Below are 26,336 nucleotides of genomic sequence, written 5' to 3'. Positions count from 1 at the left end.
TACTAAACATTTTTTAGAATTAGTCCTTTTTAAATTTACATTTTATATTTCTTTGTCATACTGTTTTTGGTGCCGTTTAATTTTTATACATGGCAATAAGAAAGTAGTATGGTCCTATTACAATTTATTAAAATGGAATTTCAGAGAGTTCCTACTGCCTTTAAAATATTTTAAAAATCCAAAGACTATAGCAGCGGACTAAACAATTATTTTTAAAAATGTTAAACCACAGGACGCGTAGTTTTGAGCTATTTCCTCAGTGCAGTTGCAGTTGCAGTTGCAATACCGTACTAGCAACATTGTCAACGGCAACAACATCTCCTCCGCTGGACATTTTTGCCAATCTGGAGCGCCGTTTTCCATCGTCGCCATCGTCTGTCTGCCTGACTGCGTTTTTCGCGGTTTTACAACTTTGATTTCACTTTTCTTTGCAACATGCGACGCCGCTTGCGGGATTTTATTCGTAGTTTTCGTACTCGCATTTGTATCTGTATCTGTGGCTTTAGCTGTGCATCTGCAGCCGTACCTGTATCTGAATCTGTATCCGTACCTTCACCGTCCGTTTCTTGAACTGTTTGCTTCATTGCTCTCGTTGTTGTCGTCCGCTGTCGCTTGGCTAAAACTTTGTTACTCTTTAATTGGATTTTTTTTTTGTTTACCATTTTATTTTCTTCTTGGCTTTCGCAGGCATCCGCTTAAAGGTGATGATCGCGTCGCTGATGATGATGCAGTGTCGTCCAGCTTAAGAGTTGGCTCATAATTGTCAAGCGCTTTGGCACATTTGCAACAAATTATAAAACACATCGCGGCTTTTTGGGCAGTTGAAAGCCGTCTGGGTCTGGGATTTAACTTTTGACAAGCAAAAATCATATGAAAGGTGTTGACGCTTCAGGTGCAACATGAGTTTAATTGGCTCAGTCATTCATTATTTAGGATTTCACTCGGAATTCATTGCCTTAGAGCTGGCAAAACGTAAATAAGCAGTACCATCAAAAATATAAATTGTATTGGCTATAATAGTTATTATCATGTCTTGCCAGCTTCAATTTGTTCAAACTCGTTTCCGTTCAATTAAGCATTGATAATTTACCAGTTGCCGGTTAAGCTAATATTGGCAAATTGTGTAGATACCAAATATTCTTAAATATTTGAGAAGGTGTTAACCTAACAATGTAATGCTTAACGTATCAGTAGGTCGATAGTTATTTGCTGAAGCCATAAAATAACACATGTATATGTATAAAGTAAAATCCGAATTATTTAAAGCTTTATTAATATTAGGCTTCTGTAATTCCATGATAACTTAATCTTCCGAAATCTCTAAGTTATTTCCCTTTGAAGAACCTCCACTTAAAAACCCCCTGATTGTTGCGTTTATAAATGCAGCACTCTTTCAACGCATTCCCAAGCTCTAATTACAATTCTGTAACAATAATTTTCGACTCTATACCACCGCAGACAACAAATCAAAGGCCGTAAATGCGGCTAATTAACTTTTTGGCAACACGGCCAGCCACCAACAACAACAAAAGGCAAAAGGCAATTTGTTGTCGCCAGACGATCGCTAAATACTGCAACAACAACGTCAAGCCAACAAATGCAACAATAACCACATCAGCGACGACAGCAGCAACCCACGAAAATGTCTCATGAAAAATTTTGTTCTAGATAGAAGAACAGAGCTCCATAGATCAACGCGCCCACCTGAATGCAAGTTGTCTGTTAAAGTTGTTGCTGTTTCTGTTGCTGTTGCAGTTGGCAAATATGCAACTTTTGTTGCTGTTGCTGTTGCTGTTGAGCTCGGTTCACATGATGGGTTGAGGAGTTGGGGATCTCTTTTAGGTCTTTACTTGGCGTGCCATCTGCCCAGAGTGGAGCTTAAGTTTATGCACAGCGAAAAAAGCGTTCTTAGCATATGAAAATATATCTCTGATTCCATACAGATTTATGATCTATTGTTAAAACATCTTTAAAACACTTTTATTTTATTAGTTCCGAAGATTATATTTCGACTTTATAAATACATAGTTAAGATATTTAGATATGAAGTGTCTTTTATTGTTACTTTCTAGATTAAACGATTATTTTAATACATTTTATAGGTGGTTCCTTTAATTAATTTAAAAGTCTTTAAGTTCCTTTATAAATATTTGATATTACCTTAACTCTTTATTAAAAATATTTTAAAATAATTTTTAACCAACCTTTTATTCAAAGATATATAAACACGAGTACCCGTTTTGACTAAGGGATTAACATGTTAAGATCTTAAGTCAGATGACTCTTGCCTTGCACGCACCTTCAAGCGATGTCGGACGACCTCCACACGAGGTGCCACTGTACCCCACTTCCTACCTATCACCTCCCCCCACCACCACCACCCCCTCGAGGTGTGTGTTTAGATGTTTGCCTGCCCGTCTGTTTGTCTTACATAATCGTCACTCTAGATACCGTTAAGTTTTTTGTTAATTTTCATGACTTCTTTTTCTTGTCGGTTTTTCAAGTATTTTTCCACCCTAAAAGATCAGACAATAGAACAATTGTTTAAACATTTCGGAGGCCCCCTTCATTTTCGAGGTTTTTGGCATTGCGGCCAAAGAATCCAAAATGAAAAAAATGAGAAGAAAATAACCAAAAATGGTCCAGAAAGATGTTCTTTGGGTTGCCAAACAGTTGGCACAGTACTATTATTAGTTTGGCTGGTACACGCCCATTATGACGTACGTGGAATTACCGCCGACATGTAGAGCATATTGACCGATCTGGCACAGCTGCCAAAAGTCGAACTTTGTGACGCACCCAACGCACTGGGTTTATTTAGGTCTGGAATCCAGACTCTGGATTTAAAATAGAGGCGTCATCTTTCAGGTTTAAGTAATCAACATTTTTGAATTGCTACATTTTTTGATAAACCAAAAACTGTTAAAAGTATCATTAAAATGGTATTCAATTCTGATTTCTGTCACTATTTAGTTACTATTAATAATAATTTAATAATTTTAGTATTTATAATATTTTTTATTGTTACAACAACTATAATATTTAATAATAACTTAATAATGAGCTTTTTCATTTATAAGAGATAAAACTACAAGCTTACAGAAGAACTTTACTTTAACGCTACTTTTAAGATGGTCTACAAATTTGAGTAAATCATTTTTCGTCTGCCTTTCCTTTCAGGTATATAGCAACTGTAAATCGAAGGCAAATTTAAATCAGAAATATTTTGTGCGCTTTGGAAAACAAAAGCGAGCCTAGAACCTACCCCATAAAACTTGAAACCTACAACCGAAAAGCCTGGGCAATCAATCGAACCGTCAATCAATCAATCAACCCAGAGGAAAAGCACAGGAAAACGGAGGAAAAACTCGGTTACGGCCCGTGAGCGACTTATGAGAGTTATGAGAGAGAAAGACCACTCACCAAGAAAGATGCTTCCTAGCCCGAAACAGGGCTGCGTATACCCTGCCTTAGGATTAATACCCACATCGTATATATCACACGTACCTTATGATCTGGCCTCCTCGGCGGCGGCAACATCCTCGTCATCATCGTCCTCCTCGCCGACGACGACAACAACAACATCGACCAGGCTGCAGCATCATCAGCAGCAGCAGCAACATCAGCACTCCCACCAGCAACATCAGACGTTAAATCACCATGCCAAGGGCAAGAGAAGAAGCAGTTTCGATCAGCCGTTGGATCTGCGATTGGCCCACAAGAGGAAAACGGATTTGGCGGATCAAGGACCTCTGGAGGATGAAAACAGTAACCTGATAATGTTCGCCAGCGAACTGGCAGTGGCCCAGCAGAAGGAGAAGGAGCTGAACAACAATCATATAGCTGCCTCGCTGGCCGATCTGGGTTTCGATATGAGTCGAAAAATGTTGAGGGCCTTGAGAGAGGGTGGTGCTGCAGGAGGATGTGGAGGAGGTGGTGGGCAACCCACTGCACCGCCCTTAACACCACCGCAATGTTCGATTCCCGCCGTACATCCCACACTCCTGGAAGCCATGACCAAGAACTTGCCCCTGCAGTATCGCAATGTGTTCGCTGGGGTTCTACCCGGCAAGGTGACCAGTCCGGCGGCCTCTAGTAGTCCCACGGGCACCGATTTTCCCTTCAGGCATCCGCTCAAGAAGTGCGAACTCACCTGGCCACCGCCCACTGAGCAGCTGCAACTGGAGCTGCCCCATCCGAATCCCAAGCTGTCGCCTGTGCTGCCGCATCCGCAACTGCAGGACTATCAGACCAGGAGGAAGAATAAGGCCAGAACAGCTGCCACGGGTGGCAATGCCGCCGCTCCGAATCTGCCGCAACGCAACAAGGATCGTTATACCTGCAAGTTTTGCGGCAAGGTCTTTCCAAGATCGGCGAACCTGACGCGGCATCTGCGAACCCATACGGGCGAGCAGCCCTACAAGTGCAAATACTGCGAACGTTCCTTCAGCATTTCCTCGAATCTGCAGCGCCACGTGCGGAATATCCACAACAAGGAGCGGCCCTTTAAGTGTGAGATATGCGAACGTTGCTTTGGCCAACAGACGAATCTGGACAGGCACCTCAAGAAGCACGAATCGGATGCCGTGTCCCTGAGTGCCTTATCCGGCGTGAGCGAACGGATGCACTGCATCCGAAGATTCTGCGAGAATCCCACAGAGGAGTCCTATTTCGAGGAGATACGCAGCTTCATGGGCAAGGTCACCCAGCAGCAGCAGCAGCAGCAACAACAGCAACAGCAGTTGGAGCAACACGATCAGCTGCAGCAGCAACAGCATCAGTCAACAGCAACATCGGCGGCCAGTTCGTGTTCCTCGTCGCGAGACACGCCCACATCCTCGCAGGAGGAGGCGGACAATGCGGCAGCCACTTCGACGGCTGAGACGGCAGCAACATCGTCCAGCAGAGACCAGGAGGAGGAGGATTCGCAGCCCATTCTAGAGCTTAAGAAGACCCTGACCTCCAAGCTCTTTCCCACAGCAGCAACGGCCATCACGCCACCAGCAACATCCATCAAGGAAGAGGTACCCTAACTACAGAACAGCACTTTCTACAAACAACAATTTCCTATAGCCAGAGCAGCCAGCAGGAGATCCCTATACTATGTCTAACATCTAGCTGAGGAGCAGATCCCTAAAACTATGTCTAATATCTAGCTGTAAATAAATATACCTAAAACCCCTAAATGTTCTACAAACCGTGTAAATCGAATTGTACAAATCGAGAATTGGCAGATCCATAAATATATGTATAGATACAAGCGTATGTATGTGCATAACTATTATTAGATTCGTCTTAAGCATTGGTATTCTTTTGTACATATACAAGCGTGACACGACGAAAATGTATGAAAAATAATGACAAACAAAACAACGCGCCCACTGTTTAAATAAAAAAAGTTACAAGTTTTTGAAATTAAAAAAAATTTTGAATATTTATTGGGTTAGATTTGAAAGAAATTTAGTTTGAACTAAAAAACCATCATGAACTCATTTAAATATAACTCATAGAAACTAATGGCAGAATGACAAGTTCAAGTTTTCCGTCGTAACAGAATGCAAATTATGCCAAACTCCTGAACCGGAAACAGCCAGACCCATGAGACGAAACTGTATTTCCGGCTGTTTCTATGATTTTACATTACATATCAGTAGAGAGCTTTAGCATGAAACCCAACCAATATGGTTCGTGTTTATGCTTATTTATACTTTAATAAAACTGTAATACAGAAATGTATACTAGATTCGTCGGAAAGTATGTAACAGGCAGAAGGAAGCGTTTCCGACCCCATAAAGTATATATATTCTTGATCAGGATCACTAGCCGAGTCGATCTAGCCATGTCCGTCTGTCCGTCTGTCCGTCTGTCCGTCTGTCCGTATGAACGCTGAGATCTCGGAAACTATGAGAGTTACAATACTGGGATTAGGCACGCAGATTCCTGAGATTCCTGCGCAGCGCAAGTTTGTTTCAGTAGAGTGCCACGCCCACTCTAACGCCCACAAACCGCCCAAAACTGTGGCTCCTACAGTTTTGATGCTAGAATAAAAATTTGAACTGAAAGGTAATGTTCTCATCAATACCTATCGATTGACACAAAAAAAGTTTGCCCCGCCCACTTTAACGCCCACAAACCGCTCAAACCTGTGACGCCCACAATTTGCATGGTAGATAAAAAATTTTAACTGAAATGTATTGTTCTCATCAATACCTATCGATTGATCCAAAAAAAAATTTGCCATTTCTCCATTTTCCTTTGGTCCCTTTAGCTGAGTAACGAGTATCTGATAGTCCAAGTACTACTACTTTATTTTAAAAAAAATTCCCTTATAATAATATTGTAAATACATGAATATTTAAAGTATTTACTTGTACATCATTCGAACGGCGCAGAAGAATTTATAAGACACTCGCAGAAACTAAAAAAAAAATAAAATGCAATAGAATTTATAGACTATCTTGGTAACTTACAATGCTCATAGTTTCAATAGACACGTTCAGAAGCACTGTAGCGTTTAGACATATGGGCTTCCGAGCCCTTAGAGATAAGAGTATTAGCATTTTTCGAAATCGTGGCTCGGCCTCCGTCCAATTCATTTCATAGACTGCAAGTCTCACATTTTCACTCTGAAAATATAAGCGTTTAAGTGGAAAAGTTAGTCCAAATTTATCTTAACGGACCGCATTAATCAACATTTGACTGAAGGAGCATAGAAGAAATATCTCGACAAGTGCGGAAACTAAGAGCAGCACCTGCTTGCAGAAAGGCTCGGGGCTGAAATCAATAGTTAACTGAAATCCCACAAGGCAGACGAGCCAAGAGGAAGCCAGAAAGTTGAGCAGCAACGGAACACCAAAGACAGCATTCATAAGATCGGTGAGCCTGCAAGATAAATGTATATTGACTTTAAAAGTAAAACTGTGAAACAATAGGACTAGTAACCAACCCGAGTATTTTGATGTGATATACAATCAAGGACCGCAGCTCCTCCATTTTATTACTCGTTTCATCAACCCTGCCATGTCTTCGAATCCTGAACTCCCTGAGAGCCTTGGAGAGCCTATCAAAGTACATAGTGACCTGGAACACCATGGCAAAGATCATAAGGTCGCAAGACATGTTTCCGCAAGTGGCGGCATAGCCGGAGAGCGACTGCCCGACATAGGTAATGTAATATTTCCAGGATCCGCGCCAGTCCCAAGGAGCGTAGTCGAAAAAGGGCAGTGATTGCTTTGCATCTAGCGATCGGAGCCACAACTTCTGAAAGGCGTATATAACAATGGCCGACAGGCTGTGGGTAAAAAACATGGCCATCAGAAGTACTGAAAAGCATTTTGTAAAGAGGTGACAACGTTTCAAGTAGGTCTTTACTGCAAACTGCTCCTGTTCCATTTCGTTGAATTGTGGAAAGCAGGACTCTAGCCTCCTTACGAGTGTGGTCAATTTCTCTTTCTGCATCACCACAGTGATTATTTTAAGCACACCAGTGACCGTAAATGCGATATATCCGCATAAGATACAGCCCTCAAGAACGTCGTTATTTTTACGAAACGAAATCAACGCAAATAAGACGGACTCTATCACTGTTATGACCATATTAATCATTAGTAACAGGAAGTATAAATAAAACCATAAGCCAGGATTTTGATTATTTTCGTAGGGAACAATACCCAAGGTGTTGTAAAAAATCACGGGCCATCTCAAAAAATCTCCGACGACGTAATACGCGTTTTTTGGCTTTTTGACAGACTTAACCGGTCGTCGAAAAATTTTTTGTTTTAGGAAATCAATCATTTTGTACTAGATTTGACTACACAATGAAGCATACACAAAAGTGTTTTGAGCCTTTATAGGCTTGAGAATCGGCAGAAACCACAAACTATTATTTTGCCTTCAATTAATTACACTGACTGAAAATGCTTCAGGAGCATGGAAAGGGCTTCAGTTTTTTCAGTCAACTTTCAGGACCTAAACATGAAAATGTTTGATTTAACTCTTATAAGTTATTTAAAAGGTAATAAAAAATGTTGTATACAGTATGGCACAGAAATAACTTTAGCGCAAAGCCGTGTAAAATTGATATTGATTTAATGCTTCAGGAGCATGGTTTCAGTTTTTTCAGTTAACTTTCAGGACTTAAACATAATAATGTTTGTTTTAACTCTTATAAGTTATTCAAAAGGTAATAAAAAATGCAGCATACGGTATGCCACACAAATAACTTCAGCGCTAAATCGAGTACAATTTATATTGATTTACATAAAAAACTTACGCTGAATGGACACACAGTGATTTAATAGAACACCCGATTTATATATTTAAAATAATGCAAAATGCATTTTCAAAACTTAAACATCATGTATGCAAAATAAATATAGTCATTTCAGCGCCAAGAAGCTTTCAAAAAGGTACAACGAATTTTGTATTTTTATAATCATGAGGAATCTTCGTTTTTTTTATCTGTAGCAGTCTTATGAAAACTTTTGTGGTTAGTCAGATGTGATTTATTGGCAAAACAATTAATTATTAAATATTAATTGAAAAGCAACATCACTGAAGGGAAACAACAATAACAATATATGTATAAACTCAAAAATTGCATGTTTATGGCGTTTCACAAATCCGATCGAAAAAATTAAACAAATCAATCGAATTTTAAAAATCTGATAACAGCTATTTAAGTCTGAATTTTTTTGATTTAGTTATAGTATAGTATAATCACTAGGGCTTTAATCTATATCTTTAAAATCTGAGCATAGAAATTTGTTGTCATATATTTAGAATAAGAAATGAGCTAACTTGATTTGTGTTATCTATTTTAAGCTTGACAAATAGGTCTGTTTGAAAAGTTAAGTCAATGTTATGGCAGGTGCGCATGCAAAAAATTTGTTAGTAGTAGGGAAGCGCGTGTAGCTACATTTTGTTTTAGTTTAAAAAATGTAATACATTTTTATAGTTTAGTATTTTAAAATATTATACCTTTAGGGCTGCAAAACCGATAAAATTGTCGATTACGATCGCGCCAAACTTAAAATAGTCTTAGCGAACAATAATAAAACTTTTACTCAACACCCGCTATCAAGATCGGACTGCCTTCCTGGCGGATAAAATGTAATGTAATTTTCCCGTCTTAAAGCATTATTGGATCATTCGCAAAACAAATAAACTGATAACGACTTACATATACCTTTAATCATGGGCCACATTTTGAGGCACTAATCTCAGCGGGACAATCTCAGTGGGACAAGCGCTGTAATATGCCCCAAGATTCAGAAAATAAATAAATCCAAATGCACATCATCTTTAAGGGGCTTTAGTACCCCGACTTAGTCAGTGTCAAGCGGTCAGACAATCAAGTTGAGCTCTCTCTATCGCCATCGTCGGCCACTGCAGCCTAATTCAATTAAAATTAAAACGCAGATCTACGCGACCGAGTGAAATTGCCCCAAATTTCCAACAATTATAGGTCACGCTCGTCAGTAATCTCACATCTGCGTAGGCAGCTATATCTGAATCTCAGTCATGCAATCGGACGGATCTCCCTTTGGAGTTCCTGTGACGGAATCCCTTCCCATGCACCGATCTACGTCCATGCCCGTGAAACCGAAGCCACTTGAGCAGAAACCTCTATTTCGATCTTCCGAAAAGGAGACGGTCAATGCGGCGGACTACTATCCAGAAAGTCCAGGTTTCGTACGTCGCAGAAAGTCGAAAATTACCGCGGAACACCTGGAAACGCGCAGCGAGCTAAAGTGAGTTACATCATATAAATAAAAATACTTTCCTCTTATTCTTGACGAGAAAAACGGATCATATTCAAACAGTGAACAACTTCATAAAGATTTAAGATTTAGTGCCCGAAATATATATATAAAAACCTTAAAAGATTATAAATTAAATATACCTCTTTACTGTGAAATTTTAGGGTTATATCCCTTGTTGATATTACTAGCAACATACCTATCATAATAATATTCCGATATAATTTCTCTTTGATTATGTTAAAGTAAATCTCTAACTAATACAATTTTTTAACAACTCCCATAGCTTCCCATATACACACGACTGGGCCGGCAGTACAATAGAGCTAACACCAGATGTGGGTTCCGGTCCGGGGACCTCCACATCCGATGGACTGAGACGTAGCCTCCATCGGGTAATGGAGAAGAACGGCAAGGAGAACGTGGTGTTTCGGCGAATTCCAGAGAAGTCCTGGCGCTACATGAGGGATCTAGTCACCACGCTGGTAAGATCCTGGTTCGGCCCCAAGAAAACGTCATCGTCCAAAGCCGATGCATTGCAATCGGATGTTTATAGCATAACGCCCAGCATACAACGACGACTCGATGAGTTGGCCAATGAGCCACCGCACCTGAGTCCCCATCTATCGAAGTCGAATCCCAACCAGAGCGAACGCGTCACGTTTAGCATATAGTTTTTAATACATTAATCAAAACATGACCCACTGAAATACTCACACATATTAATAAATACTTATTAACCAACCATATAGTCGCTTGCATTGCTAAACTGGGTGTTAAAGGGAAGTTTAAGAAGTACTACAATGGGGTTACGTAAACCTAAATCATTAATCAACATTGTAAAAAGTACCTTGTAACTTTGGTAATACTTAAAGGCTGTTTTTTTTGGAATCGCACAGATGGAACTGGAGTGGAAATACATGCTGACTTTGTTCATTGGAAGTTACTTCCTCAGTTGGCTGCTCTTCGCCGTGCTCTGCTACGTGGTGGCCTACTCCCACGGAGACTTCATCTTTGATCCTGTGACTGGAGAACGGATGGGCGAGGGCGAGCATCCTTGCGTATACGGGGTGCAGAACTGGGTGGCCATGCTTATATACTCTGTGGAGACGCAGACAACCCTTGGATTCGGCGAAAAGTACGCCAGTGAGGAGTGTCCAGAGACGATATTTCTGTTCGTCGTGCAGATGATGACTGCGGCTTTGATCGAGGGCTGTATGATTAGCGTGATCTATGCCAAAACAGCCCGACCGGCCCGACAGCTTACCAAGCTCAAGTTCAGCGATAAGGCGGTGGTGAGTAAACTCCCCTGATTCGGAGGGGCAACACTCTGTAAACCCTCCATCTAGCAATTATGTTACGCAGATCTGTTATCGTGATGGGCTCCTGTGTTTGCTCTTCCGCGTGTGCGATCCCCGCGAACAGCAGTCCATTGAGACCAAAATACGCGTCTATATTATCGTGGACAAACGGTGAGTCACTTTCGCATTTTCGGAATATCATTGATCTCGAGATTCGTAAATAACAATTATATCCGAGGATTATCTAGTCAGTTAATTATAATTATAATTACTTTTCTAGTTAATTCAATCTTAAAAACATTTTGAACTTGGCAACTAGAAGGTATTAAACTTAAAAATATTGTATTATAAAGTATACAAGTATATTAGTTATAATTTGAAATATAATTACATTCACATAAGTTATATCAAGGATGTAAGGTTAATTTATAAAAGCATTAAAAAACTTGATTGCTGCCTCTTTAGTCCCAGTCATTAGAAAAAAGATAGTTGAGGTACAAATTAGATAATTCTTGCAACTAGATAAGACTTGCAATTAATACGATTTCTCAACTTATCTACTCCGTTTACAGCACTCGCGAGGGTGAGATTGTAAAAACTCACGTGGAACTAAAGCTGGAGGGAAACGGAGAACAAATTATTCTCTGGCCCGATGTGGTGTGCCATGTCATCGATGAGACCAGTCCGCTGTTCCAGTTCACCACCGCCAAACTCTTCAACGCTGCCCAATTTGAGCTGTATGTGTCAATAGTTGGGACTTCCCCTGCCACCGCTCAGATGACTGAAGCCAAGACTTCCTATCTTCCACGGGAGATTTTCTGGGGCCAAAGGTTCATCAACATTATCCACTACGATGCACAAAACGAGCGCTACATCGTGGACTACGAGAATTTCAACAGGACCATTTCGGTGGACATGCCCATGATGCAGCCGACAAATGATCAGTTTAAGCTGGAGTACAGAAAATAAATGTGAAAAGTAATGTGCAACTATATTATATATTGGAGAAAGTTAATCGACCATCGCTTTACACACTTCGCATTCCGCAAATAACGAACTTAACATTATCATATAGACCGAACTAAACAAACTTTCCGGATTTAAGGCAATAATTTAAATTCAAGGCTTGGTTAAAATAATTTTTGTAACACTGGCCATCAATCAATGGCCCCGACTCTACATCTTATATTCAGATCTTAAATGAAGTTCCTTTTCTTTTTTCAAAAATTTTCCTTCGGATTCACAAATAACAATTATAAAATACTAATAATATTTGAATAAATTATGGACATGTTGAAAAATGTTTTTAAAATGCTAAATGTACGTTATTCACCGCAGGATTCAGTTCGCTCCTGTTCCTGATAGAACTTCAATCTAGCCCTCAACATTTCGTTTTCGTGCTGTAGGCGTGAAAACTCTCGCATAAAGCTGTCCCCTCGGAGAAGTAAAGCCAGGGCGTCGCGTATCTCTACTGTATTATCCATTTGCTGCTTCATGTAAGTTGCCATATGCGTGACCACCTGACGCTGATTGCAATGACTAACGTACTCCAGTTCCCTCTCCACCTGTCCGCAACGCTGGTCGACAAAGTCCCTCAGCTCGCTAAACTCCTTGCGCCAATCCGCATCCATTTGGGCAGATAGTCCGCTCGAGGATTTGGCCAGCAACTTTTGGGGCTTCAACTGAGGGTTCGACGATTGCGGTGTGACATTGGCGTGATGCGGCGTACTGTTTCGACTGGCCGAGAGCAAGCGCAGCCGACGCTTCAATTCGGGGTCCACCGGCGGGGGATTCTCCTTGTCGCTACCTGCGCCCGTACTGCTGGCCACAGAAATGTTCTCCGACTGCTCCTCGCAGTGCTCATCCGTCTCGGCGATCTTCATAAGTTTTCCCTCGCCGGAGAGATTGCTTCGATCCTTGAGTGGTCCGCTTAAGGTCTCTGAAAAGGATATAGAATGAGCTCGCTATTAAAAATCGCATTCCAATGACCTTAAGAGTGGCTTACGTTGTAGGGACTCCGTGGTTGAGCTGTGGCCGGAATTGTCTACCGAGCTGTGATTAGATCCCATTGGAGGACAAAGACTCTGACGCTGGGCAGTCTCATTGGATATAGGCTTCCGGTTGAGTGTCTCCCAGTCAAAGCTGTCCCTGTATGAGGTGCCCAAGCGCGTAGACATGCGATCCACAGCCTTCGGACCTTGTGCATCCAAAAAATCGCAAAAAGAATCCCGGCGAACAGAAGCAGGAGCTGGCGCGCCGAAACCCATTCTGTCCAGCTGCTGCTGTGTACTCAGCAAATTAGCGGCAATAGATTTGCGGAGCTCATCGCTGGGTGCACGCTCTACACGAGGAGTTTCCGTCTCCAAGCCAGTTGCACTTTCCAAACCGTTTAGGCTGCCATTCTGCTGGTTCTCCCCGCTTGGCATGGGCACAAAAGCCACCCGGGTCACAGCCGTATCGTGTACACTCTTTACAGCCAAAGGAGTCTTTGTGGTTCGCATATCGTAGGCAATCAATTCGCCTTTAAGGTTTCCAGCACAAAGGTAAGTGCCACATTCACTCAGCGCAACCGTTGACAATGGAAGGGAGTAGGTTAAGCGATCCGTGGAGGCCTGTGCCCGATTCCGCCGGATGTCGAAGATGTTAATCTTGCAATCGTAGCCCACGCTGACCAGCAGCGCTGGCTGGGACGCGCACATACCGATGTCTCGACAAGGAGCACTATGTGCCTCGCTGGCGTGGAATATCTTTCTCATGCCCTGCACATCGTACACGGTAACGGCGCCCTTGTAGGAGGCAATGGACAGATGGAAGCGCTTGCGCGGATTAAAGCGTACCAGAGTGGAGCTGGAAAACCGAGAAAAAGGAATAAATTGTAGATTTAAATTGAATTAATGCGAGTTCAGGGAAAGACGAAAAAGGGTCGCTTACGAATCAATTATGTTCTGACATATTTGATCCTTGATCAACCAATATTAACATCCAAGGATTGCCAACAGGCAGTCGGCAGAACTATGAATAGTTATTAGAAATGGAATCCTTAACTCACTCGCCATCGATGGTGAAGGTGTTGGTCTTCTGCTTGGTCTTGGTGCCCAGGATGCTGATATCCCCGCCATCGCGAACAGCGGCTATATACTCATCCGTATTGTTGTAGTCCATGTAGAGGACAGTGCTTCTCTGCGGATCAGCCGGAAACCGGTGGATGAGCTGCGCCGTCCGGAAGTTGTAGATCTTGACGCAGCCGCTTTGACCGACGGCGATCTCCTCCAGCGATTGCTTGGCACAGGCCACACAGTAGGCATTGTCGATGGTCAGTTTGCGGACGCGCTGAATCTCGGGAGCTGTTCAATGGGGGATGGTTAGATCCGCTGGAATTCAGATCCTAACCTCGTTCTTACCCTTTCCTTCCTTCTCCCTTATCCGCATCACCGCCAAACCCACTTTATTCACCTCAACGAAAACCCGCCTTTGGCCATTGAACTGGAAGTCGGTCGGCTCTGCGGTTTGGTGCACAAACTCGGACGTCGTCTCCAGATCCGCAAAGTCGGACAGGACAGTCTTCTTAGAGGTGGAAACCAAATACATTTTCGCTTTACCCTGTTGAACGTCAAACAATTCAAATTTGAACGCTGGTTGTTTTTGTTTTTGTGTGACTGTCGAGTGTGACCGCCGCTCTTATAGCTCAATATGCCAATTCCCGCAGTTGACTTTTAAAGACGTTTCCACCTTCAATTTCAATTAAATTTAATTAAATAATACTATAATACTATAATTAAAAACAAAAATAATCCAAATAATAATATTTAATGTTTTTTCTATCCTATTTACAAAAAGTGGAATTGCATTGTTGCAGAAAACCAATATACATTCAAAAAATAAACTGTTACGTGGTCTTCCTTTCCTTTCTACTCAGATTTCTGTGCTATTCGCATACATCTGCCATAACTTTCAATAGAAGCAATTTGTTTTGTATTTTAACGCTACGAAAGCTAAGATCAAAAGGAAATAACCCGGATTTTCAGTAAAGTGAAGATAAATTGTTAGTGGGCATTTCGCATGTGCAGCAGCCGCTGCGGTCGCAGTGTGAAAGCGTCGGCGAGTGCGGTCACACTAGTCATTCACAACCAAAATCATCGGATCATTGGCAGAAAGGCAAGAAGAAGAGCAAGCAATCACCTGCGAAAAAGAAATAAATTGCCGAGAAATGTTAAAGACTCTGTAGTGAGGCTGTTTGGCGTGCGTTTGAAATGATTCCTGGCGACCAGTAGAAGCATTTAGTGACCACGCAACTCATCCCCTTCCCCCCGCTGCAACGGTTGAGCCCCTGGACAAAGGCCAGCGCCAGCCTACAACAACACCACAGAGACGGCCACAGCCAATTGGCACCCACACACACGCACACACTGCGTAGAAGACAACAACAACTGGGAAACGGAGGCCTTCAACTGCTGGAAAAATGGAAGCGGACGGATTAACCAACGAACAGACGGAGAAGGTGCTCCAGTTCCAGGACCTTACCGGCATCGAGGACATGAACGTGTGCCGCGACGTCCTGATCAGACACCAATGGGATCTCGAGGTATGCATATGTTTATATGACACAGTCGCGGTCGGAATAAAAGAGTCGGTTGGCATACAGTGTTCACTGCAAAAAGTGATCATATTTTTTTAAGGGATTTTAAGACTGAACTATACGAACGTAATTTACATCATGCCGGACCTTACCACCATCATTCAGTTTTTTTATATATCTAGACTTTTGGATAACATAACTTTTACATAGTACTATTGTTTTGTTTTTTAATAGCTTAGTCATTGTTTGTTTTTTTATTTTTTTTTTAGTTTACAAACTCTGACTTTAATGCCGACCACGACTGTAAAATTGTTTTTTGGCTTCTCAAACTGGCCTTCTTTCCCTTTTCAGGTGGCCTTCCAGGAGCAGCTTAATATCCGCGAGGGTCGCCCTACTATGTTCGCCGCCTCCACGGATGTGCGAGCGCCCGCTGTGATCAACGACCGCTTCCTGCAGCAGGTGTTCTCCGCCAACATGCCCGGCGGACGGACAGTCAGCCGGGTGCCCAGTGGCCCAATACCCCGCAGCATCACCGGAATCCTTGGCTACATGATAAACTTCGTGTTCCAGTACTTCTACTCCACGCTGACGAGCATTGTCAGTGCGTTTGTGAACCTGGGCGGCGGAAACGAAGCTCGCTTGGTGACAGATCCGCTGGGCGATGTGATGAAGTTTATCAGGGAGTACTACGAGAGGTATCCCGAGCACCCAGTCTTCTACCAGGGCACCTATGCCCAGGCCCTGAATGATGCCAAGCAGGAGCTTCGCTTCCTGATCGTCTACCTGCACAAGGATCCCGCCAAGAACCCCGATGTGGACTCTTTCTGCCGCAACACGCTCTCGTCGAGATCGGTCATTGACTACATTAACACACACACCCTGCTGTGGGGTTGTGATGTGGCCACGCCAGAGGGCTACCGGGTGATGCAGTCGATCACGGTGCGCAGCTACCCGCTGATGGTGATGATCAGTCTACGTGCGAACCGCATGATGATCGTTGGACGCTTCGAGGGCGATTGCACGCCCGAGGAGCTGCTCCGTCGCCTCCAGTCGGTGACGTCCGCCAACGAGGTGTGGCTGAGTCAAGCGCGTGCGGATCGCTTGGAGCGAAATTTCACCCAGACTTTAAGGAGACAGCAGGACGAGGCCTACGAGCAGAGTTTGCTGGCGGACGAGGAGAAGGAGCGTCAACGGCAAAGGGAGCGGGATGCCGTGCGCCAGGCGGAGGAAGCCGTAGAGCGGGCTCGCCGCGATGTGGAGCTGCGCAAGGAGGAGATTGCCCGACAAAAGATTGAACTGGCCAACCTGGTGCCATCGGAACCGGCAGCGGATGCAGTCGGCTCCATTGCAGTTGTCTTCAAGCTGCCCAGTGGAACACGCCTCGAGCGGCGTTTTAACCAGACGGATTCGGTGCTGGTAAGCTAGAATTAGTTCGGATTGCTCATCGAAGAGTAAACCAAATAGAATTGCTCATCATCTTATCGGCTTGAGCAAGTGTTTATTCAGCCATTTTAAAGCTGAATTACACATTTTGTTTATTATTTTTAAATGTTGTCAGGCGTTTTTTTGTTTAAAAAATGTTTCGATTCAACAGAATTTGCATGACCTAACAAATTGAATTTTTCTCGATTTAATTCTTGATCCACAATGCCGAACAATATGCGAAGCAACTTTGAATTCAAATAATAACACTACCACTATTTATTTTTAGGACGTATATCACTATCTATTTTGCCATCCCGATTCCCCGGATGAGTTTGAGATCACAACGAATTTTCCGAAGCGGGTGCTCTACTCGAAGGCAGACGTGGATGCCGCCGAAGGAGCAGACACAGCCAATCAGACGCTGAACAAGAGCCTCCAGGACGTGGGACTCAAGAACCGCGAGGTGCTGTTCGTGAACGATCTGGAAGCGTAACCAAGCCACCACCTACAAATGAGAGCACCATCGTGTTACCAGCTGCAACGCATTACCAAAACTTGAACCAAGTTTTAAGTAGTCAACGTCCAAGTCGGAGGATAAGCAGAGAAACTATTCCTAATTTAATCATGAATATTAATATAAATAATTGTTTAACAATGTTTAGGTTGATTCTCTTGTAATCTACGCACCACCACCACCCACCCGTTCCTCCCTCAAACATTCACACATGAGTAAAAGTCTTTTCCAGAATAATTTCCGTAAGCCACATTTTTAGTTTCCCCTCACTTAAGGTTTTTTGTTATGTCTAGCTGTACTTATACTTCCGCCTATTTAACCAAAATAGAGCCAGAATCGTGTTATTTGACGAAGAATTTGAATTTAATCTGAATGTGGTCGAATTGAATAAATTGAAGTTATAAATAATCATTTTTAAGTGATAGCGTTCAAATCAACACGGGACAGTTAATAAAATGTAGTTGTATAGATACTACTTAAGCCGAATCCATTGTTTTTGAAAAAAGAAATACAACTCTTTGATTTGTTATTCAAAAATAATTAATTGGGTAATAAAGTAAATGACATTTAATTTAGAAACTTCGTTATCTAAGAACTAAATTATAAATTTGAATATTTCTATGGCAACGTCATCGCTCAAAATTATCGATACTTTTTTGTGATGTGCTACCTAACTGCAACCATTACGAACGACTCACGCGTCTCAACAACTAACAAGAATGAAATTGAAACAAATTATAAATTTTAGCTTGACAAATAAATAATGTGACAATTTGGTTGTACCGAATCGATACATTTCAATTTTAAGTCAAAACAATTCAATAAGTTATACAATTATTTATTACGCACTCACGACAGAAAGCTCGATCCCATCTCTAGATTCCCATAGTCATACATACATAGCTTCTTAGTCAGCACGAATTGTCACGACCAAAAAGTCGTGTGAAAATCAAAGATTTACGCTGGAATTTCGGGGAACGGACGATTATAGTGACCAAGAAGACAACTACGACTGGTTCACCACCGACGAGAGGACACGTCTGCTGCCCGGGAAGAGCGAAAAATCAGGAAACTCCGGGTTGCGGCCGAAGATTCGGCAATTTACTTCTAATCTGCTCAACGTGGATGAGGTTCGCAACATTGCACGCAGCCTACGACAAACCAATTACGAAAAGCTAAACCAGCAGGTCAAGAACTACCAGGACATCCGTAAAAACCCAAAGACCATGTCGGCACCTTCGACTTCCTCTGTGGGCGATGCTGCGGCCGCCCTCTCCGGCAATCTTCAGTTGCCACCTCTCCGCACCCTCGATGACTTCATCCTGGGATCGGCTCGATTCCAGCTGCCCAATCTGAAGGACTTCGAAAAGTGGGGCAACCGAGTGGTGAAGAATCTGCTGTACTATCAGACCAACTACTTTCTACTCTTCCTTACCATCTACGCTTTGATGATATTCTTCAATCCGGCGAAGATTATCACTGGTCTGCTGGTTCAGGCTTTGATTATCGCCGTGATCTGGCAGTTCTTCAGTGCCAAGTCCAAGAAGAACTTCATCGCCAGTCGTCTGACCGGAGGAAATGCCAATGCAGCTGAGCAGAATGCCCAGCAGAAGTGGTACATCCTGGCTGGAGCTCTCCTCGGCGGATATCTTCTCCTTCATCTCCTCAACGCCGTGCTCCTGACTACCTTCACCGTCCTGCTGCCCAGCGCGGTGACCTTCATCCACGCCTCGTTGCGATTGCGAAACATTAAGAACAAGCTGACCAACAGCATCGAGAGCTTTGCTCCCTCCACGCCCATGGGTTCCCTGTTGGATGCCCTAAATGTTCGCGCCGATGGGGTGTTTAATTAGGCTCAGCCATATATGTAGACCGGTTTGTCGCAATTGGATATAACGTTTTTATCGCTAGTAATTCTTGTCAATGTTGATCTTTGCAGAACAAAATCCCTGTATTATTATAATCGAATTGATCTTTATTTTTGTATTGAACTATGATTTTATTATCCATATACGCAGCTCTTAAATGTCAATAAAGTTTTCCCAGGAAATTCACTCACTTTTTGGGTTGGGCATAAAATCTTATCTATAAGGGCCAACCTTTTAAGAAGTTATCTTGTTGATCCATCCCAATTTATTTAACAAAAACGGCTTTCTCATTGTGAAATTCCCTTTCCGCATTGAATAACAGTTTAAAACAAATTCCTCCCATGGATATGGGGACTATCAGCAAACACACTCATAATTTAATCAAAAGTTTTAACCTTTTAATAGTTAATTAACATAATTCTGGGTTTCATGACAGACTTGCTTGCGCTAATTCGCCATTATCTGATCACATTAAAAATAGTATTGGCTTTTGATTTCGATTTTAAGTTTTCTCGTTGTTGATTTCTCCACTTAAATGATTAGGGTTTCTAGTTGTTCAGGGGATGCAGAGCTGGAGCGTTGGACGCTGCAATTTCAGCGGCAGTTGGAGCATCATCATGCTTTCCACCCGTCTGCGATAAATGCTTGACGAGATCGACCCAGTCCCAGCCACGTTCGCGATCACCTTTGTGATCGGTTCGCTCCCACTGCCGGCGCTTTTGCGCCTTGGTCAAGTGCTCCTTCTTGGGCTCCTTTTTCTTAGCATCTGCATCGGCACTGGGATCGGAGATTTTTAGAGCACCTACGCCCTCGTCTACGGCTACTATGGTGGGTGCGGATTCGGGCTGGGCGGCGGTCAGTTGCTCGAGGTTGTCCTTAAGGCATTCAAACAGGGTGTAGGTCATGCCACAGCCTAACCATTGAGCAGCTTCCGTATTAAGGGCGGTTTGGATCTCCTCCTTGACAGCGGGCAGTCTATAAAGTAGAATCAGAAAATTAGCAAAGGTATAAATAAGAGTGAGTTTTATAAAATCTGTACGTATGGGCCAAAGGCATCCATTACAGTTTATCTATTTTTAACCTTCTATGTATGTACTTCCAATGATAAATCGGGCCTAAACGATCAAAACTAATATTGAAGTCCCAATGTAGTGGTAACAAGTTCGTTAAATCCTGATATAACAAATAATGGGCATAATATCATAGTCAGGCTCTAATAGTTGGAACATACATAAGTTTCGTATGGCTTTTTCACATTGGAATTGGGAGTTTCTTGGGGAATACTAAACCACTTACAGATTTCTATTATAAAATGTATTCATATTGATCGTTGGCGCCTCATCGGGATAGTTTTCGCCCCATTTTAGCTCTACCAGAAAAGACTTGTAGCTGTCCTCTTCACCATACTAGAATAGAATTAATTAAACATAAATGCTTGTAGAAAATATGTTATCCATGTGGCTTACTTTGTACTGAAATGTGACGCTGTCTATTTCCTTAAAGTTTGTATCGCCCTCGTAAATCGACTGCAACGCCTCGCGTTCATCCGTTTGCTGTTCCAGTGGTGTGGACATTGTGTCTTATTTTTATCAATTTATGTTAAGGGTCTGTATCATTTTTTGTTTAAAATAACATAAAAATCACAAAAACGTTTTGTAACAAAAACAAAAGCAACAGCAACAATCAGCTGGGCACCGGTAGTGTTGCCGCAGCTTAAACATCCAAATTATAACTTGTTTCCACTTTTGCACTCGGTTTCCACCTTCAGATTTACATTTCACAAGAATCATAATTTTTAATAAACATACCTCCTTGTTTATATTAAGAGAATTTGGCTATTAAAATTGATATAAATGGAAATAAACAAAAATGGTATTTTAAAGATTGATGTGTACAATAAATCAAGTCAAAAATAAATATTGTCTTTTATTGAGAATGGTAAAACCCATTACGGATGGAAGCGAATGAGACGTGGTGTGAACAGCCTAGATTTATTCCGATAGGCACAGTCACTTAAGTCACCCAGTGTTATCGAGCCAGTACAGTTCAGCTCGCAGAACAACATAAAAGAACGCAAACAATAACAACATAAAAACACATAAAATGCAAAGTGCGCGGGTGAATCATCGTTGAGCAACAATTAAAATTGATTAACACATGATCGTGCGACGTCATTAGCAGTGGCAGCAACAACTGGGTAACTGGGTACCCCGCGAAAAGTATGTCGACAGATGCGATTCCCGCGTCGGAATGTGCGCATTTGGTGGAATTCAAGCGATTTCTGGCCACTACGGCGGAGAAGGCAGCCGTAAGCGAGGAGGTTCCCAGCCGGAGTTGTGTAACCCGCACGTCCAGCGACACGTACAAGGTGTCCAGCGAGGAGCGTCATGCTGAGTTGGTCGCAGCCATTTGGCAGCAGTTGGGCTCTCGCGGCTGTCCGGAGCACTTCCGTTTGAAGCTGCTCCACCGATCCACGCAACAGCTGGAGCAGGATCTGTGCTTCGCCAAGGAGTGCGAGGTCACCGTAGAGGGTCCGCCGCAGTACGATCTCCTCAAGCTGCAGAAGTTCGTGGCCAGTGAGTTAGAGAAGTTCCTCCTAAAACTCACCGACAACTCTGAGATGGAGCGCCTTAAGGACTACGCTGATGAGAAAGTGCTCGGAAACAACGAGTGCCACCTGGTTAAGGAGCCCCTGCACGCATCCGCTGCTGTAAAGAACAAACCCAGGAAAATGGAGGACCGATGTGTTTGCTTGGACCGATTTGGGGAGATGTACGGATTGTCGGATAAAAGCACTCGTTTCTTTGGCGTCTTTGATGGTCACTCTGGTTCTTTATCAGCCAGTTATGTCACCAGCCAACTTCCCCAGATATTGGCTGATCAACTTAAGGCGCAGTCAGATCCACTAGACTCCTCCCCAGACTTTTATCGCAATGCTTTCGAGTCGGCTTTTCTGCTGGCAGACGAGCGTTTTACCCAGAAGAAGATCACCAGCGGCACAACAAGCGTGTGTGCCTTAATCACCAAGGATCAGCTGTATATAGCCTGGGTGGGTGATTCCATGGCTCTTCTGGTGGGCAAAAGAACCCAATTGCAGCTAGTGAAACCGCACAAGCCAGAGAATCCAGATGAGCGCAAGAGAATAGAAACAGCCGGCGGCACTGTGCTCCATGCCCAGGGTCAGTGGCGGGTTAATGGCATCCTGAACGTGGCCCGTTCCATTGGTGACTATAGTTTGGAGGCAGTAATCGCGGAGCCGGATTTCGTCGACGTTCAGTTAAGCGAGGCTCACGACTTTCTTGTACTCGGCACCGATGGCCTGTGGGACCATGTACCAGAGTCCTTTATCATCGAAACCGTTTACGAGTCCCTGGCGGATCCCACAACGAAGCTGGAAGACATTCCCAAACTACTGATAGAGGCTGCAAAGGAGCGAGATTCGCAGGACAACATAACAGCGGTGGTGGTCTTGCTCAAACCTCGCCATCAGATAAAAAATCTTTAAAAGTTGGAGTTTGGAGCACTAGAAATCCAAGCAGCGAAATTTTTTTATTGTTACCCGCATTGGGATGGGTTAATTTGTACAAATTCAAAACAACTTAGTAGCGAAAAGTAATCTTGAATCATCTCTTTTTACTTGGGAAAACATAAAAATCATATCAAGTTTTATATATTCAAAAAAGAAATGTGCCAAAAATCTTAAAGTAATTAACAAAAGCATTATTAGTTCGATATTGACAAGCATATTATAGAAATATACAACAAATATTCAATTTTCTAAGATATAATGAAACGTTAAAAGGCGTTTATCGTGATACAACGAATATTTGGTATAAGTAAATTAAAGATCCCGAATCCTTGCCCAATTTAATACAACCGATATATCCAAAGATTACTTTCCGAACCAACAATTATTGATCAACGAAAATTAACCCATGCCGGCCTGCATTGTTGTTTCGTTTACTTTATTGTTGTAATGTAAATAGCTTGGAGCGGATCGTGATGCTCCTCCCTTTATTGTCACATTCTCACGTGCCTACGTGGTCCTGGAAATGGCACTTCCCACTCCCGGTCCACTTGTTTGGTTGCTCGAATAAGCTCAATCAAAATATTTTGTGGTTGCTCAGCAGTTGAAGAAAACTTACAGCAATTAAATCCAAGTCTTCGCTTATGGCAACTGTTGTTAACCCGGATATACATATATACAAAGTGCACACGTACGCACAGAAACAAATTTATATATATTTTAGATTAGCCTGCAAGCATATTTATACACATTGAAGTTGTTTTCGGTCGCTTAGTGCTTCCTGCTGTATGATAATAAGCAAAGCCAGGTACACATATATTGTAGACCTAGTTATATACGTATATATTTACACCTGTAAACCATATTTAATGATCCCACACAGATTAAGTACCTTTTTATACAAGTGTAATGAACCTTTCATGCATTTTATCGAACAACCCAAACACATTTTTAACAACACACGCAAATTGAATAAGGAGATTTTTTATTGGAATAATAAAAATAATTCACAGAATTTTCTCGCCACTCTCTCTAGCTGGGTGGCGGTTGTCCCTGATGCGGCTGATTGGTTGGTGGGGGCGGGGCGAAGGGCGGTGGTGGCGGGTACATGTGAGGGTACATCGGCGGCATGGCGTAGGGCATTCCATAGCCATAATTTGGCACTGGGAAGTGCATGCCAGGCTGCTGCGGCGGCATGTTATAGTTGGCCGCTGATTGATGGTAGTTCTGATAGTAGTTGGAGTGCCAGCTACCCGGATTATAGCTGGGATGGTAGTTGTATTGCTCATCTCGGGACTGGTTCTGGTTGTTCTGCGAAATGGTGGGTCTTTGACTCTGCCTGAAGCTCTCCCTCTGCCCGCGACGTCCGCGCTGGCGTGGTGGAGGAGCCACTGAAGAGGCCTCCGTGGCCGTTGTTGCCACCGAGGTAACTGTATCCACCGAGTCTGTAGAGTTCGTACGATCCCTTTGACGGCGTTTTCTCTGCTCCTGCCTAGCTTCTCTTTCCTCGTCATCATCCGAGTAATCTACATAGCGGGAAGGTGGTTCCACGTCGTGCTCCCACGAAGCATCCGATCCTCGCACTTGCATCAGCTTGGAGAGGATCACAAACTGGGTGTGTTCGGTTTTCGGAGCACAGTACACCACATCTCCAATTTTGATTCCCCTGTCCAGGATCTGTTGGTTACTGTTGAATCGAACGCAGTACAATGGATCCGCCACCTGACCCAACACATCGAACACCTCTCCCAGGACCTTGCGGCCCTTCTCCAAGAACAGAACAGTGTCCAGATCGAACAGCATGGAGTTTGGCAGTACGGAAACCAAAACGAGCTGATCCACAATGGATTGAACCTTGCCCAGTTCAACGCATTCATCCTCAGGTACAGTGATCTCCAGCTGATGAATTGGGGGCAGCTCATCGAGGAGCATTTCACCCCGCACTTTTGGGGGCTGACGTCGTCGGCCCGATGCCGCACCATCTTCATCCAAGTCCTCATCATCCTCATCGCAATCCACGGTGTTGATTCTCTTGTCTATCTTCTTGCGAAGTACAGTGAGGTATTCTCCTTCTGAGCCTGATTCCGAGTCACTGCTGCTGCTGCTATCCGAGCTTTCGCCGCCCGAGCTAACAGCCACCACTGGACGATAGGCAGTGGCGGATACAGGGTCCGTCACAGGAACTTCAACCACTTCGTTGTCACTATCGTGGGCGGGGGTAACTTCCTCCACATCCGAATCAGCGGAACTGTAGGCGGCCAAAAGACTAAGGCCACTTGGTTGAGGATCTTTGTTAGCCTCTGGAGCGGGATGTACTTGGGGAATTGGTTGCTTAGGTGGGTTTTCAGAAGGCGAAGCGTTGTTGGTTTTTGTTGCTGAATCGGTTTTCTCCACTACGGATGCTTCACAATCCATTTCCTGAGGGGATTCCTGCTCTCCTCCGGGATTTCCTGACGGCACCTCAGCTGGCAATGTCTCGCACTCCATTCCTGCAACCTGTTGGTCCTTTGCACGCCTTTCAACTGAATCTGAAACCTTTTCCTGAACAGAAACCGATGCGTTTACTTGTGTTGACTCATTGGCTGACGAATTCTCTACATGGTGCTCCATTTCTAATGGTACTACGACTGCATTTGTGGTTTCTGCTTTGAAATACCAATGTCTTTATTGTGTTTATCGCATAAAAAGCTCGTTAGCTTACCCGTGGGGGTTGTTTGCACCTTATCTGTTGATAAGTCCCCTTCCATGGCATTATGTTTCCCCGTTTCAATGGGTGTTTCGATAGTTTGGGGTTCTTCAATTGAAGTTGAGGATTTCCCAGCCGTTGGCTGCTCACTTTCCATAATTGTTCAACTTTAATTTGGCACAGATTGTATAGAAATCAACAGAAATCGAACCAAAAATCAGAACAGACCAAAATACACGTTGAGTGCGCGCACGTGTTGTCTTCCTCTGCACAAAAGACCATTCACTAGAATTTAAAAACTATACGTTCCGGGGCGAATAGCTAAATATCTATTCGCGGCTTTAGTTTAAAATTTTTGAAATAATTTTGATTATTTAAACCACAAACTTAGGCAACATAAACATATTTAAAAAAACTTAAAAATTAAAATAAAAACTCCCAAACAACTTTATAATTTTCTTAAAATTCTGTTTATTCATTTGTTTCATTAAAATCATTTGCGTGGTGAGACGGTATGCACATAATTCATATATTGCATTAAATGGAAAGCATTATGGTTAAGCTTAAGTGGACGCCAACTTAGATATTCGAAGCTAATAACTAACATAATATTGCACATTTCGCAAAAAATTAGCTTAAAACTTTGTACATTTTTTGTCCAGAATGCAATTGAAGCTGT

The 26,336-nt window shown here is 42.9% G+C and overlaps 9 protein-coding genes across 11 annotated transcripts; 5 read left to right on the top strand and 4 right to left on the bottom strand.

Annotated features, from left to right (window-relative positions):
• The first annotated feature begins 3,187 nt into the window (after window positions 1-3,187).
• On the top strand, window positions 3,188-5,411 carry LOC108021721 (histone-lysine N-methyltransferase MECOM). The gene has a single exon (XM_070996379.1). It carries the CDS (start codon window positions 3,393-3,395, stop codon window positions 5,031-5,033), a length of 1,641 nt encoding a protein of 546 aa, XP_070852480.1. The 5' UTR covers window positions 3,188-3,392; the 3' UTR covers window positions 5,034-5,411.
• An 875-nt stretch (window positions 5,412-6,286) lies between these two features.
• On the bottom strand, window positions 6,287-7,830 carry LOC108018333 (odorant receptor 67a-like). The gene is made up of 4 exons (XM_017085874.4): window positions 6,947-7,830; window positions 6,681-6,882; window positions 6,471-6,626; window positions 6,287-6,418 (listed from the first exon to the last, which is right to left on the bottom strand). The coding sequence occupies exons 1-4, from the start codon at window positions 7,792-7,794 to the stop codon at window positions 6,365-6,367; spliced, it is 1,260 nt and encodes a 419-aa protein (XP_016941363.4). The 5' UTR covers window positions 7,795-7,830; the 3' UTR covers window positions 6,287-6,364.
• Window positions 7,831-9,316: 1,486 nt separating this feature from the next.
• Irk3 (Inwardly rectifying potassium channel 3) lies at window positions 9,317-12,059 on the top strand. Its single transcript, XM_017090258.4, has 5 exons — window positions 9,317-9,752; window positions 10,048-10,246; window positions 10,661-11,056; window positions 11,127-11,233; window positions 11,635-12,059. Exons 1-5 carry the CDS (start codon window positions 9,523-9,525, stop codon window positions 12,029-12,031), a joined length of 1,329 nt encoding a protein of 442 aa, XP_016945747.3. The 5' UTR covers window positions 9,317-9,522; the 3' UTR covers window positions 12,032-12,059.
• Grip71 (WD repeat-containing protein Grip71) lies at window positions 12,042-14,727 on the bottom strand. The gene is made up of 4 exons (XM_017090257.4): window positions 14,464-14,727; window positions 14,112-14,406; window positions 13,068-13,909; window positions 12,042-13,001 (listed from the first exon to the last, which is right to left on the bottom strand). The coding sequence occupies exons 1-4, from the start codon at window positions 14,648-14,650 to the stop codon at window positions 12,388-12,390; spliced, it is 1,938 nt and encodes a 645-aa protein (XP_016945746.3). The 5' UTR covers window positions 14,651-14,727; the 3' UTR covers window positions 12,042-12,387.
• Window positions 14,728-15,193: 466 nt separating this feature from the next.
• Window positions 15,194-17,995, top strand: Faf2 (Fas-associated factor 2). Its single transcript, XM_017089351.4, has 3 exons — window positions 15,194-15,644; window positions 15,990-17,054; window positions 17,350-17,995. The coding sequence occupies exons 1-3, from the start codon at window positions 15,522-15,524 to the stop codon at window positions 17,554-17,556; spliced, it is 1,395 nt and encodes a 464-aa protein (XP_016944840.1). The 5' UTR covers window positions 15,194-15,521; the 3' UTR covers window positions 17,557-17,995.
• Window positions 17,996-18,466: 471 nt separating this feature from the next.
• On the top strand, window positions 18,467-19,627 carry Jwa (PRA1 family protein Jwa). 2 transcript variants are annotated; one of them, XM_017089356.4, is made up of 2 exons: window positions 18,467-18,707; window positions 18,765-19,627. In XM_017089356.4, the coding sequence occupies exon 2, from the start codon at window positions 18,804-18,806 to the stop codon at window positions 19,428-19,430; it is 627 nt and encodes a 208-aa protein (XP_016944845.1). In that variant the 5' UTR covers window positions 18,467-18,707; window positions 18,765-18,803; the 3' UTR covers window positions 19,431-19,627. The 2 variants fall into 2 exon arrangements, with proteins under 2 accessions (XP_016944845.1, XP_016944844.1); XM_017089355.4 differs by having other exon boundaries at window positions 18,468-18,707; window positions 18,762-19,627.
• A 194-nt stretch (window positions 19,628-19,821) lies between these two features.
• LOC108020929 (RWD domain-containing protein 4) lies at window positions 19,822-21,128 on the bottom strand. Its single transcript, XM_017089352.4, has 3 exons — window positions 20,912-21,128; window positions 20,742-20,851; window positions 19,822-20,420 (listed from the first exon to the last, which is right to left on the bottom strand). The coding sequence occupies exons 1-3, from the start codon at window positions 21,017-21,019 to the stop codon at window positions 19,994-19,996; spliced, it is 645 nt and encodes a 214-aa protein (XP_016944841.2). The 5' UTR covers window positions 21,020-21,128; the 3' UTR covers window positions 19,822-19,993.
• Window positions 21,129-21,470: 342 nt separating this feature from the next.
• LOC108021254 (uncharacterized) lies at window positions 21,471-23,986 on the top strand. The gene has a single exon (XM_017089872.4). The coding sequence runs from the start codon at window positions 21,667-21,669 to the stop codon at window positions 22,948-22,950; it is 1,284 nt and encodes a 427-aa protein (XP_016945361.4). The 5' UTR covers window positions 21,471-21,666; the 3' UTR covers window positions 22,951-23,986.
• On the bottom strand, window positions 23,940-25,933 carry LOC108021253 (H/ACA ribonucleoprotein complex non-core subunit NAF1). 2 transcript variants are annotated; one of them, XM_017089870.4, is made up of 2 exons: window positions 25,673-25,933; window positions 23,940-25,616 (listed from the first exon to the last, which is right to left on the bottom strand). In XM_017089870.4, exons 1-2 carry the CDS (start codon window positions 25,812-25,814, stop codon window positions 24,004-24,006), a joined length of 1,755 nt encoding a protein of 584 aa, XP_016945359.3. In that variant the 5' UTR covers window positions 25,815-25,933; the 3' UTR covers window positions 23,940-24,003. The 2 variants fall into 2 exon arrangements, with proteins under 2 accessions (XP_016945359.3, XP_016945360.3); XM_017089871.4 differs by having other exon boundaries at window positions 23,940-25,613.
• Between the last annotated feature and the right edge of the window lie 403 nt (window positions 25,934-26,336).

This window comes from Drosophila suzukii, chromosome 2L (assembly GCF_043229965.1).
Source record: "Drosophila suzukii chromosome 2L, CBGP_Dsuzu_IsoJpt1.0, whole genome shotgun sequence".
In the NCBI taxonomy this organism is placed as follows: Eukaryota; Metazoa; Arthropoda; class Insecta; order Diptera; family Drosophilidae; genus Drosophila; species Drosophila suzukii.
The sequence above is the reverse complement of the archived record's forward strand: the minus strand, read 5'-3'. Positions and strand labels throughout refer to the sequence as shown.

Bases quoted from the DNA above. Each gene is read 5' to 3' on its own strand.
- LOC108020929 (XM_017089352.4), bottom strand. From the start codon at position 21,019: ATGTCCACACCACTGGAACAGCAAACGGATGAACGCGAGGCGTTGCAG. The intron at 20,852-20,911 runs GTAAGCCACATG...ATTCTATTCTAG, and splicing joins GCGTCACATTTCAGTACAAA to TATGGTGAAGAGGACAGCTA. The intron at 20,421-20,741 runs GTAAGTGGTTTA...TCTACTTTATAG, and splicing joins ACATTTTATAATAGAAATCT to ACTGCCCGCTGTCAAGGAGG.
- Irk3 (XM_017090258.4), top strand. From the start codon at position 9,523: ATGCAATCGGACGGATCTCCCTTTGGAGTTCCTGTGACGGAATCCCTT. The intron at 9,753-10,047 runs GTGAGTTACATC...CAACTCCCATAG, and splicing joins GAAACGCGCAGCGAGCTAAA to CTTCCCATATACACACGACT. The intron at 11,057-11,126 runs GTGAGTAAACTC...TATGTTACGCAG, and splicing joins AGTTCAGCGATAAGGCGGTG to ATCTGTTATCGTGATGGGCT.
- LOC108018333 (XM_017085874.4), bottom strand. From the start codon at position 7,794: ATGATTGATTTCCTAAAACAAAAAATTTTTCGACGACCGGTTAAGTCT. The intron at 6,627-6,680 runs GTCCGTTAAGAT...TTATATTTTCAG, and splicing joins GTCAAATGTTGATTAATGCG to AGTGAAAATGTGAGACTTGC. The intron at 6,419-6,470 runs GTAAGTTACCAA...TTTTTTTTTTAG, and splicing joins CTATTGAAACTATGAGCATT to TTTCTGCGAGTGTCTTATAA.
- LOC108021254 (XM_017089872.4), top strand. From the start codon at position 21,667: ATGTCGACAGATGCGATTCCCGCGTCGGAATGTGCGCATTTGGTGGAA.
- LOC108021253 (XM_017089870.4), bottom strand. From the start codon at position 25,814: ATGGAAAGTGAGCAGCCAACGGCTGGGAAATCCTCAACTTCAATTGAA. The intron at 25,617-25,672 runs GTAAGCTAACGA...GGTATTTCAAAG, and splicing joins GGTGCAAACAACCCCCACGG to CAGAAACCACAAATGCAGTC.
- Jwa (XM_017089356.4), top strand. From the start codon at position 18,804: ATGTCGGCACCTTCGACTTCCTCTGTGGGCGATGCTGCGGCCGCCCTC.
- LOC108021721 (XM_070996379.1), top strand. From the start codon at position 3,393: ATGAGAGTTATGAGAGAGAAAGACCACTCACCAAGAAAGATGCTTCCT.
- Faf2 (XM_017089351.4), top strand. From the start codon at position 15,522: ATGGAAGCGGACGGATTAACCAACGAACAGACGGAGAAGGTGCTCCAG. The intron at 15,645-15,989 runs GTATGCATATGT...TTCCCTTTTCAG, and splicing joins GACACCAATGGGATCTCGAG to GTGGCCTTCCAGGAGCAGCT. The intron at 17,055-17,349 runs GTAAGCTAGAAT...ATTTATTTTTAG, and splicing joins ACCAGACGGATTCGGTGCTG to GACGTATATCACTATCTATT.
- Grip71 (XM_017090257.4), bottom strand. From the start codon at position 14,650: ATGTATTTGGTTTCCACCTCTAAGAAGACTGTCCTGTCCGACTTTGCG. The intron at 14,407-14,463 runs GTAAGAACGAGG...CCCATTGAACAG, and splicing joins AAGGGAGAAGGAAGGAAAGG to CTCCCGAGATTCAGCGCGTC. The intron at 13,910-14,111 runs GTGAGTTAAGGA...TCGGTTTTCCAG, and splicing joins ACCTTCACCATCGATGGCGA to CTCCACTCTGGTACGCTTTA.